At 57.1% G+C, this 17,648-nt stretch overlaps 1 protein-coding gene across 1 annotated transcript in view; it reads left to right on the top strand.

Annotated features, from left to right (window-relative positions):
* Positions 1–17,648, top strand: part of LOC117641645 — a 90,853-nt gene that overhangs the window by 40,039 nt on the left and 33,166 nt on the right. The window contains exon 2 of the mRNA XM_034379140.1: positions 14,581–14,841. Within this exon, the coding sequence (XP_034235031.1) occupies positions 14,613–14,841 (229 nt within the window). The 5' untranslated portion in view covers positions 14,581–14,612. The remainder of the gene's footprint in view (positions 1–14,580; positions 14,842–17,648) is intronic.

Consider the following 17,648-nt stretch of genomic DNA (forward strand, 5'->3'; position numbering starts at 1 on the left):
GCATCCGATCCGGCGTGCCTTGATGAATGGCGTCCTTCCGCTCTCTTCCTCCTCGCGATGTGCGATACATCACGACGCAGTCTTTATCCCCTCCGCTGGTCAGCCACTCGGCCTGCTCGCTCGGCCGAGAGCGCCGTCCGGCCGTCCGGCCGTCCCCATCGCTCGGCCATCGCTTCCGCCACGTCTCCAGCGGGAGAGTGGCTGGGTGGCGCTTGGCCGTGCGTTTTGTTTCGAGTGGGCACCGCACTCGCAGTGCCGGCCACCGCACTCGCAGTGCCGGCCAGTCGCGCCCTTTATCGTAAGCAACTCGGCTGGAATGAAGTGATTCTCGTGCTTCAAAGAATCCCTTCCCCGGAGCAACGCGCCCAATTTAAATATCGTTTTCGTGGAAGAAAACTTGTGTTGCTCCTGTCTGCTTCGTGGAATAATATCTCTAGGTGGGGTGTCCGCGCCGCGTCCGCGCCCCGGTGGTGCCTCTGTCACGGCGGCTCGGACATGATGAAGTACTCCTTGGCCTCGCATATCTCCGTCTCAAAGTTGTAATGTTTTTTCCCCCCCGGGACTTCTTCTCTTCCTCTCATCTTTGTCTTTGATTGATGGAGTGAGGCTGGATGACGGGCCCCGGTCCGGCGGCGCTCGGAAAGGGTTGCGGGGCCGTCATTCCAGTGGCCCTGCAGGCCTTGGAGAGGCCGCGGCACGCCGTGCGTACGTCGGGGCGGACCGGAAATGGAGTTGGATGCAGGTCGCCGCCTCTTCGAGCCTCCCCCGACACAGCCGGCACAGCCCGCACTCGCAGGCCCGGCGACATGATTAGCCCGGCTAATGCAATCCCTCTGCGCCGCTGCGCCTCCGCCCAGCCCCGGGCCCTGCCGCCCCGCCCTGCCCCGCTCTGCCCCGCCCGCGTTCACTCTCATTCCGGGAAGTCACATTCGTTTGAGCGCGAATCGTGTCACGTTCGTTTGAATACTAATGCCGCATTCGTGTAAACTCGAATCGACTGCACGAAAGCCCAATTAAGCCGTCTCTCGTCGAAACGGATGTGACAAAGTGTTGAAACGAACGTGACAAAGTATTGAAACGAATGTGACAAAGTATTGAAACGAAAGTGATAAAGTATTGAAACGAAAGTGACAAAGTATTGAAACGAAAGTGACAAAGTATTGAAACGAAAGTGACAAAGTATTGAAACGGACGTGGCAAAGTGTTGAAACGAATGTGACAGAGTATTGAAACGAACGTGGCAAAATATTCCCACAAATGTGACTTCCCGTTCCTGGAGTGGGAGTGTCTGAGAACGCCCCGCCCGACACCTCCACGGCGGAAAGCCCATTTGGCGCGAATGGCAGTGGATTCAAAAAGGCCGTTGGCGATGATGATGGTATTCATGCCGTCCGTGTCGGTCCGTGCAGCGCGCCTTAATGAGAACCGCGCCCTAATTCCGCGCTAATTGTGTTGCCGAAGCTCAAATTCACTCGCCGGCCGGCTTTGCCGCGGAGCTGGCCGGCCAGATGCACTGTTATCCTGCCCATCCTGTCCGGAACGGAGGAGGATGTCCAACTTTCTGATTCGGCGAATATGGATCGTTGGGGCCGGAGGCGGTGTTCTGCCTCTTTTTTCCGAGAATGTACCGCGAGTTTCCTCTCGGGTGAAACGGCACACCCGACCTGGCCGACCTGGCGCGGGGAGCGCGTGGAACTTGAACGCTAACTCGCTTTCTTTCCCCGCGAGATCATCCGTCGCAGCTCTTGTTTTCCAATTATACTAACTTCCAGCACTTGCAGCGGGCCGCCTCGGAGGCAAGTGCTCCATAAAGTGGAGTGCGCGGAAGTGGCTGTTTTTATCTTTCGGCGAACGCCTCCCGGGGACTCTACCGCACCCCCTTTGTGTTCCCATTGTTGCGTAAGATGGAGCGGCGTTTTCCGCTGCAGGTACAGTCCGACTCAAAGTTGAGGGAATGTATCTCCGGAATTTAATCAGCCTCTCGCCGCACAGGGTCGCCGGGCCTCCTGGGCAAATATTTCCGCTCCCTTTTTTCGCCCCCAATTTGGTGCCGGCGACGTGAATGGCGCTTCCGCGTGAAAGTTGCTTGCGTCGTGCGTGTGTCCCGGCACGGCCCGGCACGGCACGGCCCGGCCCACCCCGGCCCCTCGGCGGCCTCCCCGTTGAACCGTAAAAGGGGAAAGGGGAAGTTGTTTCCGATCCGGCCGAAGTAAGAAGAACAATGAGGGAGTGGACAGGAAGCATCTCTGTGGGAGGAAACAGAAGCTTTGTTGTCAAGTTTCCTTGTGGTTTCCTCGCGCGACTTCGACCGGCATCAAGAGGATCGGTCCAGTGCTGCCCAAACGCCCTATGTGTAAATGCTGACCGACGGTTTTGAATTGAATTTTTGTAGGTGAGCTTGCATGCGTGTTGTCAAAGGTTTGTGCGGTTAAGACAATTTTTTCCCTTCGGCAATTTATTTTTGTTTATTTTTAAAAACAAGATTTTTTTTCAAGGTTTTAGAGAGGATTTGCTCCTTTTTTAGAGGAGCTACCTCCGTGGAACGACGTCTTACGGTAGAGTCTCTTCAAGGAAAAAATGGAAGAGAGGGAGGACGCACCCTGACAAAGCATGCACAGACTGGAATATATCATGGCACGAAACTTGGCCACGGTGACTGGCAGCGCTGATGTACCCCCGTCATGACAAATTCAGCCGCCAAATGGAAGTCGTGAAGTTGTCTGCGTGAGGCGCACTAATGGGCCTGCGAATTGTGCAACTCGGTTACAGGGATTCGCCCCGATTCAGGCCCAGGACCCTTCAATCTTGACCCTTCGGCTGCCCTCGCCCCCTACCCTCCCTGGAGAGTGGGAGGGAGGCGGGAAGCTTTTCGGGGTTGTCCATAAATTACGTGACCCCCAGAGGAAACAAGAGCTGCCGTGAGGTGAAAGTTGCGACTCTCCCTCTGGCCCTCGCCCTGCCACGCGGTGCCCTGTTGGACGGGCTCGACACGGCGCGGCCCCGACAACGCCCGACACGGCGGCGCGGCCCCGACACGCCCCGACACGGCTCGACACGGACCCGCCTTGCCGCAATGAGGATTTGCTGCGAGTTGCGTGCGCTCTGCTGGAGATGTTTTGCATCCCAAAACGGCTATTGCCGTGTCACCTTGTGAGATGAAGTAACCATCAAGTTGAAAGGGATTCACCCCCAGCAACATTTCCTCTAGACTTCAAAAAGGGGACCTTGCTACTGCCAATAGCAGCCTTACACCGATCGCGTGGCACTCGGATGAATTGGACCTTCCCAGCGAGTTTCACGCCACTGGCTCTCTGCTCCGGGAGATCTCCCCTCCCTGGAGCCTCCAGCCCTGAACCGGCCGGCGCTGGAGCGCGCTAGAGGGCCCTCAGTCTCGGTCCGACCGGCTTCATCACACAAACTGGTGCTCGCCTGCTTGGCTTGCAGCAGGAGATCCTCGTAGTTCCGCGGGCTCGCCCCACCACTTGCGTCAAGGCTGTCGCGTGCGATCCCCTCAAAGCCGGGGGAAGGGGCCCGGAGAACCGGCCCGGCCGCCGTATTAAGGATTGCCGAAATGCCGGGGATGAAAAGGAGATTGGAAATGATCATCTCTGAAATGCCACATCAGCTAGACCCGCTCGGAAGGCCCACACCGAGACTTGACCCAGCCGCTAGTCTGCGGCCGGACTGCCCTGACGGCGGCACCCCAAGGCCACTGGTTGTGTTTCCCTGCCCCGGCAATACCAACTTTGAAGCACGCAGGTCTGTGTACATGCCTCTAACAGGAAAACAAGAAAGAGATTCGCCAACAGAAAGCAAATATTTTTTTTCTCCGCTGTGCTACGGCTGAGGCATATCGCACGGGAGTTCGTGACCTTCGTGCTTTTCACAGTGTCCTCACGCTTCCCCAGGTGTACACGAGGCTTGGCCATGTTACGGACGTGCCGATAGCGTGTATAGAGGCGGAATGGCGTGGCGTTGCCAAAAGTTGCCGCAAGCTCGAAGCAAGCCACAGCCCACAGGCTTCCACAGGCAGGCCTCTGCTGTGCTCTCCTTGCACGGCCTCTGCCTCCGGCGAGCCCATTCGGCGCGTATGAGGCCAGAGACAACGTCCGAGACCCCACGGCCCGACGGGCCGCCCGGCTTGGCGAGGTCCTGCCTGGTCCTGCCTGGTCCTGCCCTGCGGCGCTGAAATTTCGATCACTATCTGTGCCGCGGAATAGGAAGGGCCGGCCTGGGGCATTGGGCCAGCCATGCGTAAGGCATTCAAGGGATGACGTCATAATAAAAGGGATTTGAGCAGGGACCCGGCCCCAGAACGCCTTGGAGCGGAGCGCGCCAAAAACTTATTTTGCCTCTCTTTCCCCCTAGGGTTTTGTGGCACGACTAATGAAATACGCGGCTGAAACAGTGTGCGGGTTTTCCAGGCTCTCCCTCGGAAATGAGGTCTTTTTCCCAGGATGGGCCTGGGAAACCCGGACACTGTTTTAGCCGGGGAGTCACCACTGAGTCAAGCGCCTGTGAAGCGCGGGGTAGGCAACGCGCTTCACAGCACTGTGGTGCATTGCCGGCGCTTTGAGTCCTCCACGTCACTGTTTATGCAGAGTTCTCGCTTGTTCCACACGATCTACTTCCTCTCTGTTCTCTCTAAACACCCCCCACCTCACTGCACGACATGGCGAACGCTTTCAAAGCCAGACTTAGGCAACACGAAAATCACGCCGGCGTGCCCGCACTGCTCGCGTTCCCAGGCGCCGCCGTTCTCCACCGTCCGCCGCCACCCGCTGCATTTTAAATGATTGACTTTGCTGGTATTTGCTGGGGCCCTCTTCGTGCCCGACAGCCGGGCGCGACGTGACGGGCGTGCGTGCTGCGGTCGCGTGGCAGTGCTTCAGTGCTCTCTGTCCTCAATAAGCAACGTTACAGTGCTCTTCTTGGCTGTCGCATCCCCAACCCTCGCCGCACCGCCGTCCCGAATTTATGGTCCAAACGCCAGAGTCGCGGGGACTTTTGTCTGCTGACTCGACAGACTACGCGGGTCCTGTCTACCCCGGCCTGTTATTAGGAAACTCCATTCTGGCCGGTGTGAGCGGAAACATGCAGCACGCCAGATCAGGTCACCGCGCCCCGCCGGGCTTAGCGCTGGTACCCTTCCAAGTTGCCAAGTTTGAGGTGCGGCGGCGAGACGTTGGAGCGGTCCTCGAAGAGAATTAAGACTTTGGGTAGTTTGTGCCGCGGACTGGGACCGGCCCGGCCGGTTTTATTTCTCTCGGTCGTTCCTGAACCGCACACTGGAAGAGGGACGGCGGGCGTTTGGAAGGAAGGAGAAGGTGAGCGAAAAGGGCCGCTCTGCCAGGACTTGTTTCCTGTCGTTAATCTTTCACTACTCATTTCTCTTTCTTGCTTCCTTGTTCGCGCGCCCCACCGTGCCTTCCTGCCGCCTGTCTCTGCCCGTCTGTCTGTCTGTCAGTCTGTCTGCTTGTTGGCCCTTGTGTCGGCCGCAGCACCGTCGCCTTCAAGGGGTGAGCCTCCTCCAGCACGTGGACTCACAGGCTGAGGGCCGACCTCTCCGGCGGCGGGCTTGTTTGAGGCCGAGGCAAGATGTCTCAGTCTTTGCCACAACCTTTCCAGCCCCGACGCCCCGGGACGACGCCCCCGGCCTGGTGCAGCGCACAAGTGGCTCAGACGGTCTGTGTGGTGGCCGAGGGAGGGACGGGGCCGCGTGCCGTGGCGGTCCGTCCGTCCGCCGGCAGGCGCGTGCGGCGCCAGGATCCAATGGACCGGGCGGCGCTGTCCGCATAGCCCCCTGCCCCGCCCCCTTTCCCCCCTGGCACGCAGTGTACCTCACCACGCAAGATTAGGGTCAGTTGGCTCATTCTGAATAATTGATGTGATTGTTGGTCGATTAGCGGTCAGCCCCCCCCCTCCCCCTCCGATGCCCCGTCGCCCCCTGACCCTGCTTGATGGTCCCCGGCAATAAAACACACATTCGCCATTATACAATTGCCAGCGCCAATGTTTCGGGTGCCACACCGACGCTTCCTAATGTGTTTTAGCTGGGTCTGTTTTTTACCTCGTAGCTTTTTTGCTTTTTGCGCTCGGCACATTTGGCGAATGAGGCGGGCGCGTGCGGGCGGCGTGAGCGACGGGGGAGGGGCATCGCCAGGGCATCGCCCGGGCATTGCTAGCAAGTTACGTAAAGCGAACCGGATTAAAGTGACAGGTCAACAGACGCCGCAAATCCCGAGGCACGCCGCGACACGCCGCTGCCGCTTCTTGTCGGCCCGGGCTCGCCGAGCTTGTAATCCTATAACCCTGTGTTTCAACCCCATCTGCGCGTGGGCCCAGCCAAGGCTGGCGGTATGACTTCCTTTCCTTCCTCTCCATTTGCCTTTTCCCGCGCTAGCCGTCGTCGTCGTCTCCCTCGCGGCCTCGTCCTCGTCTTCATCGGCGCCCCTCCCCCTCCTTTGTGCCAGTAACCCCCTGTAGGCCCTCTAGGCCGCCGCGCAGGGGATTGGATAACCAGATCGCTCTGCCAACTCGCTGGGAAAGCATAAAGAACGCATGCACTGCGTTTTATTATTTTCCCCCGCCCTCCCGCCCCCGCGCCGTGTCGTGCGTGGTGTGTACGTGCGTGGAACGGCTGCTAAGTTGGGCGTGAATCTATTATCTTTTTTCCCGTTTAGTCGCCTGTTTTGTGCGGCGATAAAAGAGGAAGCGGGTTGGGGTGGTTGTTTGTGTTTCTGTGTCATTTTTGCTGGATACGCGTGTACGGTCGCGTGTAAGTCTGGCTGCTGGTCGGGCAGCGGGTGCCATGGCACGCCAGGCCGCGGGCCGCCCCGGCTGAGAAACCCTCTACCTGAATCGGGCCGACCCCAAGCCATTCTGGCTCAGGTGGGCAATAATTAGAAGTGTAAAGATCCACCGCTAGCTGCTGGCTCTCCAATGGGAAGGGTCGGGCCCGTGGGTTTGGGAGGGGGAGGCTGAAAGGATTTCGCCCAGGGGGACCTCACCTCCCCCACCCGTCCATTGTCGATAAAGGCAAACTGCCGCTGCACTGCAAAACGCCGCGGGTACGACGGTGGTTGAACCCGCAGCACCGCAAAGCCCGCCAGCCGAGCGAGGCGCGCCAAGGCGAAGTTGCTCCCCGGACGGCACGAGCTTTCCTTTCGCTCAGTTTGGAGACGCGTTTATTGAAGGCCCGGCAGCACTCTGCCTCATGCAGCCCCCTCCCCGAACCCTCTGGACCGCCGCGGCACAGGACAGATTTACGATGTGTGACATTCCAGAATAGAAGGGCCAGCCAGCGCGGAGGGAAGGCGGGGGGGATTTACCAGCGGAAGGTGGGAGAGGGGTGGGGGTTGGCGCCGGCTTAGGCCCTTTGACATGCGTGTCCACTGAATAGCCCCTCCCTGGCCCCTCCCACTACTGGTGACCCCGCTCTTATATTTATGGTTGACCGATAGCTCGGATGCTGCCCGCTAATGCCGAGGCCAATGCCCACCCCCTCTTCCGGGTGCAGCTGCAGGTGCGAAATGGAATTCGCGTGAAATATTGAGTGCGTCCCATTGATAGGTCCCCCTACCTGCTTGTGGCCAATGCGGTAGCTCCACAGCGTTTGGCTCCAGTAATGGCGGGCCGAACACTTATTCAAGAACCGGGGGGGCAATTTACAAGTTTGGGCACCAGCCATGTAATCTTTTAGGTCTTTTTGGTACGCCCAAAATTTGTCACGAATTGAAACTCGTTTGCTGCATTTGAGCACGGTCACTATGCCAGGGACGCTTTGCCAGGGGTAGGTTGGACCGCGCGACCGTGCTTTCAGCCAGACAGCCTGACAGCGCGATTTGGCGGGACCATACATCAACCGTGGTGGGAGGGGTATAGGCAATCCTGTACACGCGTTTGGCGTGCTGCCTACCCGCCAAATCAGGCGTGAAGTGGAAGAAGCACAGGAGGCATGTCAGCCTGGATTCGATCGCAACAAGAGTGCAAGAGTGCAGTGCTGGTGCTGCCCGCCCGGGGCATTCTTGTTGCCAACTTATGTGGGGCCCTCGGCGTCCCGGGACGCGGCGTGGCGAGGCATCTCGGGCGTCTTATCAGAACGGCGCGGTCTAGAAAAGTGCCGGGTTCGACGCCCAAGTCGACGCCCGTCGAAATGTTGCTTCGGGAATTTGAAGCCGCGGCCACTGCGGGCGAAGGGGAGCAAAGCACTTCCGAGAAAGACATTCATTGAACGGCAGCTCTCGAAGCAATTCCGAGGAAACGCCGTAAAATGTCACCGAGCGCAATAAAACGTTTTTCTTTGTTTCGCATTTCCCTGCCAGCCTCTGCGGCGACTTTGTCGCTTGGCGAGGCCAGAGAGGCCAGGCCTGGCCTGGCCGCCGGGCAGGGCCACTTAGAGGGCGCAGGTTGGCAGGCCCGTTTAATGATGCATCCCAATAAAGCCTTTCGCCAAGTCGGCTCGCCTCGAGTGGGCAGAGCCGGGCAGGGCGGGGCCCTGCTGGGATGGGCGGCTACCTAAGAAAGTTTCACAGTTAATTTGGAACGTCCACTGACGTCTTGATATTAACGGGGACTTTATTTTGGCTTCTCACGCCAAAATCCGCAAGGATTGATACCAAAAATTACGAAGAAAAATTAGAATTAGTTTCACCCAGAAAACTACCGAAACTTATAGTGTGCCAAATTATAAGACACGCTGTTCACCTAAGAATGTTTTTTCCTGTTATTGTGTTTTTAAAATATAAATAAACTGACATCACTGACTCCGAACTTGTTCGATTTTCACTGTCATCTGTGCTAGAACTTCTACTTCGCTTAGCGATAACAGATAGCGCTGTGCAATGCTGCGTTTTTCTGGTCAAACTTTTCTGTGAATGTGTTTTTACGGTGCGTTGTCAGCGACCTTTTGCGGAAGGACTTTTGCTATTCCTTGTGTCCCGTGCCGCGCCGCCTCCAGCGCTGGAAAAGAGAGACAGGACACGGTGCCAGTCCCTGGAGACACCGCAGGCCATGGCCCCAGCCCGGCAACCCCAGCCCGGCAGCCCCAGTGCTCTAGTCACGACGAACAGTCAACTGTTTTTTAAGGGCGGCAGAGGCAGCGAAAAGACTCGTTTTCCCTCTCAACACTGTACATAGCGGCAATGCCCCTGGGAGGCACTGCGGGGGAGGGGCGTGCAAAGAAGGGGGTGTGGGAATTATTCGCAGGACCACAAGGTATTGTGTGGGCTGGGCCTGGCTGGGCCCAGCGGGGGTCACACGCCTCTCCTTCTCCTGAGCCGGCATTCAATACCACGAGGCCCAGGCCCACACTAACCCTATGGGTACGATCAAAATTCAGATTCAAGGACGACGTGCATTATAGCGATCGGCCGAGACAGCCTGTGTGCCCTTCAGCACCTTACACGTAGAAAACCCCTAAAATTGTCAAGGGTTTCTTTTTTAGTCATTATTGCTGCTGATAACGAATTATCAGTTTCCACTTCCGCAACGCCTTTCGTGAAAAGAGTGTTTTACGCCACCACGCGAAGGCGACTCGCCTCAGACGGGTCTTGTTATGCGACACTGGGATAACCCAAATTGGATCGTTTTTTTCGAGGTGCCTGCAGGAGGATCCCGCCAGGTTTTCGCTTGACAGGCGAATTCGAATTTCTATGAAGCAAGCGCTCTATCCCCTATCCCATCAGGCTATCCCTCGCCCAGCCCTCGGGGCCCGCCGGCCAAACCCGTCTCCGGGGTCCAATCCCGTGTATCCAAACAGCGCGATCCCGGGAGTCCCTTGAAGCATATACGCGAGGACGCCTTGAAGAGGATTGCAAGAGGATCCCAAAAGGCGATTTGTATCATCCGCACCTGTTTTCATGTCACGGAATGTATGTGTGATTGGGGTGTGAAAGGGGGCGGGAAGGGGAGTGGCTGATCGAGTGCGCGCCGTGCGGCAGGCGTCTCGCATCATCATTCCCCCCTACGTCTCACTCCCCGCGGCGCTCGTGCCATTTGCCATTTGCGCGATGAAAATGTGGCGCTAGTGTGTCGGCCGGAAGGACTGGCATAAGCGCAGACGAGATGATAATCCGTTGGGAAATTCGGCGCCAAAGAAACTGGCTGTGACGTACAAAGATTTTGGTAGGAATAAATATATGAAACAAATGTAAATTGGAACAGGTTTGGAAATATTTTCTCGTTGAGCCTGGTTTAAAAAAAAACAGATTAGATCCAGTGAGTTTAGCCTTGTCAAGGGGGATTTTACGAACAAACTCACTTTATCCCTGACACAGTCGTTAAACCACTATTTTATTAGTTTTATAGTCTTTTTCGTCACTGATATTCCTTCTTGAATTCCAAGGTGCTTTTGGTTTCCTTCTAAAACAATTTTTGTTTGTGCTGAACTGTGAGCGGTCCGTTATGTTGCTGAAACTTTTTAACGGCATGGTACTCGTGCAGCACCACCGAGCTGGCCCACTACTGCATGGTGGCTGGCAGTGATACATTCGTTGGCCCGAGTTGCACACACGAAAGCGTGGCGCGGCGTGGCTGTACATCATCCTACACGCCCAGCCGGAAAACTGGGGCTTTCCCCCTGTGCCTTGCTGCCGGGATAATTCTGCCTCGCACATTGCTACCGCCTACCTCACCGCCTCTCCTCTTGCACTCCCACGCTGTGTGCTTGTCCTGCTGAAGCCTTTTGGCCACCGCTTGGCAGTCCCGTTGGCCGGTAAGGTCGTCACACTGACGTCGCTAAGTTTCTCGGATTGCTTTGGCAAGGGCCTGCCGGGCTGGCTCTCCGGGCCACACTGATGTGTCTCCAGTGAGGCATCAGGGATAACAGATGGCAGAAGACGCCGGCTGCCGCGCCCCCAGCCTTATTTTCGCTGCACTAGCAGAAATCGCGGCTGCTTTTCAAGGTGCCGAGCCGCATGCGGGCGAAAGTGTAGCAACTTGTTTGAGAAGGAAATAATCTGGAGATGGAGGGTCCGCCGGGACTTCAATTAGGTAGTGCCCGCATGGCTCAGCTCACCTGCAGGGGGCCCACGCCACGGCCTGGCCCCTGGGCTAGCTTGATCCTGATGGGACCAACGATCCACCTCCCCACCCCACCGCAGGCCACCTACCGGTTGGCTACTCCTCCGTTGCAAACTCCAGTTTCCTTCCTGCTTCCTCTCCTAGCGGCGACCTCTACCCCTCATGGGCTACTACCCACCTAAGCCTTCGTGAGTTCTACTCCCACCCTGGGCTGCTACCCCTATTCATACATCCTGCAGTCCAACCCCTTCCCGGCTATCGCCCCATTCACCCTATTACCAATGGCGCAATAAAAAGCAGGGGGTCAGAGCTTTGCCCAAAGACCCTCATCATGCTGCGTCTGCCTCTCTCACACTCGCTGCCTGACTGCGCGAGAGCGACGAGGAGGACAAAGGTACGCAGCGGCCGTCCCGCCCTGCTTTACAATTCCAACTCGTAGAGAAAGGGCTAATCCACTTGAACAACAGACAGGCCGAGCCTGGCCGCGGTTTGGCCCCAAGTCTGTGTGGACCCCTACCCCAAGCCGTCTGCCTATTGAGGGGGCGGCAAATTTGGCGGGAAAATGCCAGGATTTGCTTTTGTCTGACGTGGACCAGAGTTGCCATAGTCGCAGTGTTGTAACTGTCACGCAAGTTGCGTCTTCTTCGCGTCACTGCGGACTTAGGAATGTTGGTATTACCCTCTCTTGTGGCTTTAAAAAAAAAACATTTCTCTTTTCCAAATTTCTGCTGTATTGCATAATTCAGACTATTGTCGTCAGCATGTGACCAACAAAGTACAAAAGCAGACATGGCACCGGCACTTTAACCCCTTATATTCCTTATAGTACAATAATTTTTAAGTTTTTGAAAGTTTTTTTCAGAAGAAATTTTGCTAGTTTTTAAAGTGGCCTCTTCTTATTCTCCCGCGATGCAGGCTATTCGTGGTTTAGTGCTTTTCTTTGTACTTGTCGACGACAGCTAGAATAGCGCATTTTCATGTCTGCTATTTTTGGCTCACTGCTGGGATGTGATTCTGCCCTGCTTCATTTCTGCTGAACTGGCACTGCTGCTGATGGACAGCAACGTTTCATTCATTTTGCACGCAGCCAACACCTGTCCCTTCGTTCCTCCCTCTTCCATTAGGAGGAACAGAGGCGGCACCATTTGCTCCATCTGTTTTGAACGTCTGCCTGCGGGGAAGGGGCGTATCGCTGAATAGGCCAGCCATAAGGGATCACTGTGGAATACCCTGAAAGGGCGCAACCTGAATAATTTGAGTGTTGAGCCAACGGTAGCCAACGGGGAGACGGCGGATAATGGAGGAAGGGATGAGCCCAGAACGGACAGGGGAGGCTGCTGCATCCATCGGCCACAACGCGGAACGCGCGCAGGGTTCTTTGACGGTTAGGGCGGCGGTGGCACCGACAGGGGAGTAACGGGATTCTGCACCCGTGGAATACCTTACGGACGCATTATGGCGAGATTATGCGCCGGGGATGTTCGGGAGGTGGGCGGAGGCGGGGTGCCATCTTGGTCCTAGTTCAACCAGGAAGATTACCTCTCGCATCACGTTATTCAAAACGCTCATTTGCCCGGGGAACCCCTTTGGACGCGAATAAATGGCAAGCGGCGCACTACTTTGTCGGGACACTGCTTCACCAGGGCGTGTCTATCTGTCAACACTACCAGCCTCCGTCGTTAACGGCGAACATCGTTATCTCGTCACTAATTAGTCCGGATTTTCGACAGTGTCGAGAATAAAAATGTCGGGGCCAAGGCAACAGGCTGACGTCAGCGGCGCTGAGCCCGGCTGAGTTGGAGGAGGTGGGGAGGGGCGGGTCTCGGGGGGCGGCCAGGAGTGGGAAACAATCACACGGCCCCCGCGAGAGGACGGGACTAAGTAAGCCAATCCAAACTTCGCTTGACTGGCGAACTTTGAAAATCGCGAGTCGAAAATGTGATGACAGTGTCGATGGTCCCAGCGTCTGTTCTGCCTGGTTCTGCATTTGCCAATAGCGCATCGGAGCACTATCGCCTGAGAGGGATCCTTCCTTCATTATGAACATGGGGACGGTTTTCACCTCGTTATCATAATGAAATAAACAGAATCTGCTTTGTCGATTTGGCTCCAGAGCTCTGTAATGAATTGTTAGCGCAATCAGAGCATCTCGGGAAAAAGTAGCTCGTCCCTGTGTTCCGGTGGCGTGGCAGGCAGTGGAAAATACTGAAGGGGGAAAAACTAATGGCTAAATCGGATTGGGACACTTGGTATGAGGCACAGGCCAGTCTAAGCCAAGGCTAAGGCTGGTCCTGCTCAGAGGCGGATTTCGAAACGTACCCTGCTTGGGTGGGTGGGTGGGAATTGAAATCCGGCCACCCCCACTCTAACCCCCGCCAGCCTACCTGCCTGTGCTCGAGGGACGTGGCCCAGATTAGCGGAAGAAAAAAAGACTTGGGAAAAGAGAGAGAGAGAAGAGATTAACAGCGCCGCAGAACGTTTGCACACCAATGGAGTAGCTGCTGATCGATTAACGGATTACTCAAATCGTTATTACACTGAAATGTTTCAGTCGTTCGTGATTTTTTCGGAACAGTAATTTTAGATTTCGCTCTCTCTCCGCGTCGCTTCATCATTTCCTGTGACCCTACCTGTCCAATCTTGGCCTTCAGCCCCAACGCCCCCTCGGGGCCCGTCGAGCCGAGGCCCGGCCGGGGCTCTTAATGGTGGGGAAAGTTGTCCGCTCATCGGGGTTAGGGGAGGACAGCGTGGACAGGCCGGACAGCGGCAGACAGTCCGGGACGCACTCAGCATCAATCATGAGTGCGAAACTAACGTGTCTTGATTCATTCATGGCGTTCGCTTTGTTCAGCGAGCCTGCCCGGAAGGCGTGACTGTTGGTTCCGAGTGCAACGCCCCCACGCTCCCTTCCCTCGGATGGCATTCGATGGCAACAACTTGGGCAATATCTCGAATCGGATCCACGGCTGGCCCACTGGCGGCCATGAATCACAGCAGCCTCCTTAATGCAAGTCCTGGACGGCGGTCGAGGGGCGGGGGCGCCCTGGTCACCTTAGTTTCCGCTACGTCTGCTCCAGTGGACGCCCTGGGGTGCCCCGGGGCCGCCGTCCTCACCTGTCAGGGAAAGGGCTGCCAAAAGGACGGCGCCTTTTGTGGCGTGTCTTGCGAGTCCTTCCGGTGTTTGTCTTGCTTTAGGCGCAGAGGGGCCTCGTCCCTTCATCCCCACGCGCCGACTCAAACCAAAAGAAAACAGTAAATTCTTGCCGTTTTTGTCTAAAAACGGGAGCTTTAAATTTTGTTTTGCTGTTTGCTCTCTTGAGCAGAGACAGGTTTCAAGCCATGGAATGGCTTAAAACTTGCTTCTGCTAAAAAAAGCAAATATTAGATTTTTTAAATCTTTCTTCGCTGATGGCAATCAAAGGACCAAGGAAAAGATCGTTGGCACGCATTCGAACAGCAAACATTGTTTTCTTCTTCCTGAACATGAGGACGGACGCGGACCATTGCGTCGTTGGTATGACACGGCGCCCTCATTGAGCCTTGTCGCTCCTGTTGCAGGTGGCCCATGGGGCACATGAGGTGAGGCGGCCATGCGAGCAACGCCCCAGCCCCACGGGGGGCCCCGTGGGGGTCCCTGCAGGGGGTCTTTGCTGTGGCTGGCGGGGGCCCTGTTGCTGCTGTGGCCCCCCGAGCTGCTGTGCGCCGTGAGGGACACGGGGCGCGACGCCCCCAAGGACAAGCAGGCCAAGGGGAACCAGCCCGCCCGGACCCGCGCGGTCCCCTCCAACGTCACCTGGACTCCCATCTACCAGGGGGAAGGTAAGTCTTAGCCTGTTTTATGCTTCAAAGTCTCCGTCGGGCTGTCGGGCGTGCCAGCCAGACTGCATCAAAACCAGAGAACTGGCAGCATATTGCACGCGTGAGGCGAATCTGGCGCCGGGAAAGGCAAGAGAGAGGCGGCCAAAGGCGAGTGTGTTGCGCGCGGAGTTGCAGCGCGAACCAAACCGCCCCTCCAGACAAGCGAATCTGGAGAAAAATGAAAACTCACCCCAGGGGCTGCGTTGAGGTGAGGCGGGCACAGCACGCTGAGACGTGCGTCGTGGGGAAGGGTAAGGGCTCCCAATCTGCAGTAAAGGGACCTGAAGGGACCGGCCCAGACATTTGGCATGCGGAGCGACGCGTATAAGGGCATCCTCTCCCCCGCCCCGGCCTCCTCAGGCCTCCGCAGGCCTCCGTCCACCTGGTATAACTTGCTCGTTCTGGCCGTGCGGTGCCGCACGGCTTCGGGGCCGCCGGGGGGGTGGCAGGTGGTGTTGATAATCTGCGGGAATGGGACGGCACTTTTCGGAATGGAAACAACTCAAGCAGACTCGCGGCCTGAGCGTGGGGCCGGGACGGGCTTTCGGCACTGCCATTCAACAAGGTTGACGCCATATTCGATATGGAATGTGAATTTTGTCAATATGGTGTCACATTTGTTGGAACGCGACACGAAACGAACGTGACAAAATACACACAGGAACGTGAAGGTGGAATAACAGAGAAAAAGTGCAATGAATGAGTAAGTTTTTTTGTTGTTGCAAGAGCGTCTTGCATGTATTGAACGGTTGGTGATGTCGCAGGTCGAAGCAATTCTATGTGCCTCTCCTTGGGAGGGGATTGACCAAGGAAAGTAACCCATGGATATCTTCACGACGCATGCCTTGATTCAAGGCACTTCCGTTGTGAATCTCACTTCCGGTCACCCGCAGCGAGCAGAGCCCTGTAGGTTTTACGGTGTGGGTTTTTAAGTGTAGGTCCGCGCTGCTAAGTGGCGCTCGATCCGGAGCCGCTCCATATATCCCTTACCTGGCCCTCCAACCCCCTGCGCCGCCCTGCGCCCGGCGGACTCGGGCCGAGACTTCCAAGTAGTTATCGCGCTCGAGGCCCATCCGTTGTCCGCCACGTCCAGCCCGGCACCCCGACGGCACCCCCGCCGGCCAGCCCCGGCCAGCCCTCCCAGTGACCGGCCCTATCTGCACGCACCTTTTATATCTCCCTTTTTCTTGCCCTGCCCCAGCCGCCCGGCTCAGCGCGCGCACTTTGCATTTGTTCCTATCTTTTTCCGATTTTCGTTGTGCGCGGCGTGGCGCGCAAGGCGTTTTAGTGCATCGATAAGCTCACATGGAAAGGGTAGGAGGAGGGGAGGGGGCAAGACGGCCAGCCGATGGGTGGGGGTGAAGCGGAACGAGCAGCGGCGGGAGAGTTTGGAAAACGGGAGGCAAAGAACAGGAAGGCGGTGCGGGATGTGCGGCCGGAGTGGCCGCTGACCAATCTGAATTAGACGGGGTCGTAATCCCCACACAGCGCGCGCAATGCTGGGTGGAGCTGGGTGGAGCCGGGCAATGCTCGTCGAGGGGAAATCCTGCACGGGTCCGCGTCTCTGCGGGGCGTTGCTCTGTGGAGCATCACTGTGGGGCATCACTGCAGGGCATCACTGTAGGGTATCACTGCAGGGCATCACTGCAGGGCATCACTGCAGGGCATCACTGCAGGGCATCACTGCAGGGCATCACTGCAGGGCATCACTGCAGGGCATCACTGCAGGGCATCACTGCAGGGCATCACTGCAGGGCATCACTGCAGGGCATCATGGTCACTGCAGGGCATCACTGCAGGGCATCACTGCAGGGCATCACTGCAGGGCATCACTGCAGGGCATCACTGCAGGGCATCACTGCAGGGCATCACTGCAGGGCTTTCCGGGTCGCTGCGCTCCACGGCGGTGTTGGCAAGGTGCTTCGGGAGGTGCGATGCACTGTCGGTAGAAGGCCGGCGGCATTTTTTCTCAGCCGACCCGATGTTGTTGCTGCGACAAGGCGCCACAGCCCCCTGGGGTTGCCGGTCCCGCACGGCCCCCGGGTCGCATACCCAAGCGGCCCGTTGACGCGAGGGAAGAGCCCGCTGACAAGAACGTCTCCATTTTTTTGCCGTGTGACGGGGCGTGAGCCGGACAGCGGCACACACGACGCTTCAGGCACTGTCCGACTGACGCGCGGCTTTTCCGCACCGTAAAAAAATTATGGTAATAATAAACGAATTTCCGGCCGTAAAAGACGAGCAATAAATATATTTATATGGATCGAGGGGCCGAGTAGCGTTTTATGGCGCCGGCGCTGTCGTGATCGGCGGCCGTCCTGTCTGCACCTTAACGGCGGGTGTCGCGACACCGATTCGGGCCGATTCGGGCGCTGCGGCCCGTTCACTAGGATTGCTGTTCGTTTCGCGGTTTCGACACAGCGAGTGGCAAAATCGCGAGATGATGGACACACCGCATCACATTTCGATTGACGCGGTGGGGTGCTCTCTCTTTAATATCTCGCTTCACCCCTACCGTTCACCTCCCATGCTCCTCAACCCTTCCCTCCACTCCCACCCCCCACCCTCCAGGGGCCTCTCGTCGCTCCCTCCGGTCGCGTCGTCCCTGGGCTCCATATTCAATGTAAACTATTTGGAAGTGTTGAAAGCTCCCCCACATACGCGCTCGCCCGCCTGGCTCTTGGGCGAGGGATGGGGGAGCCTCTCCAAGACACACAGTACGTGTGGGCGACGGGCCCTCTCCAATTCGGGTGAAGAGGGACTGGGAC

This window comes from Thrips palmi, unplaced genomic scaffold (assembly GCF_012932325.1).
Source record: "Thrips palmi isolate BJ-2018 unplaced genomic scaffold, TpBJ-2018v1 HiC_scaffold_15, whole genome shotgun sequence".
Taxonomy (NCBI): Eukaryota; Metazoa; Arthropoda; class Insecta; order Thysanoptera; family Thripidae; genus Thrips; species Thrips palmi.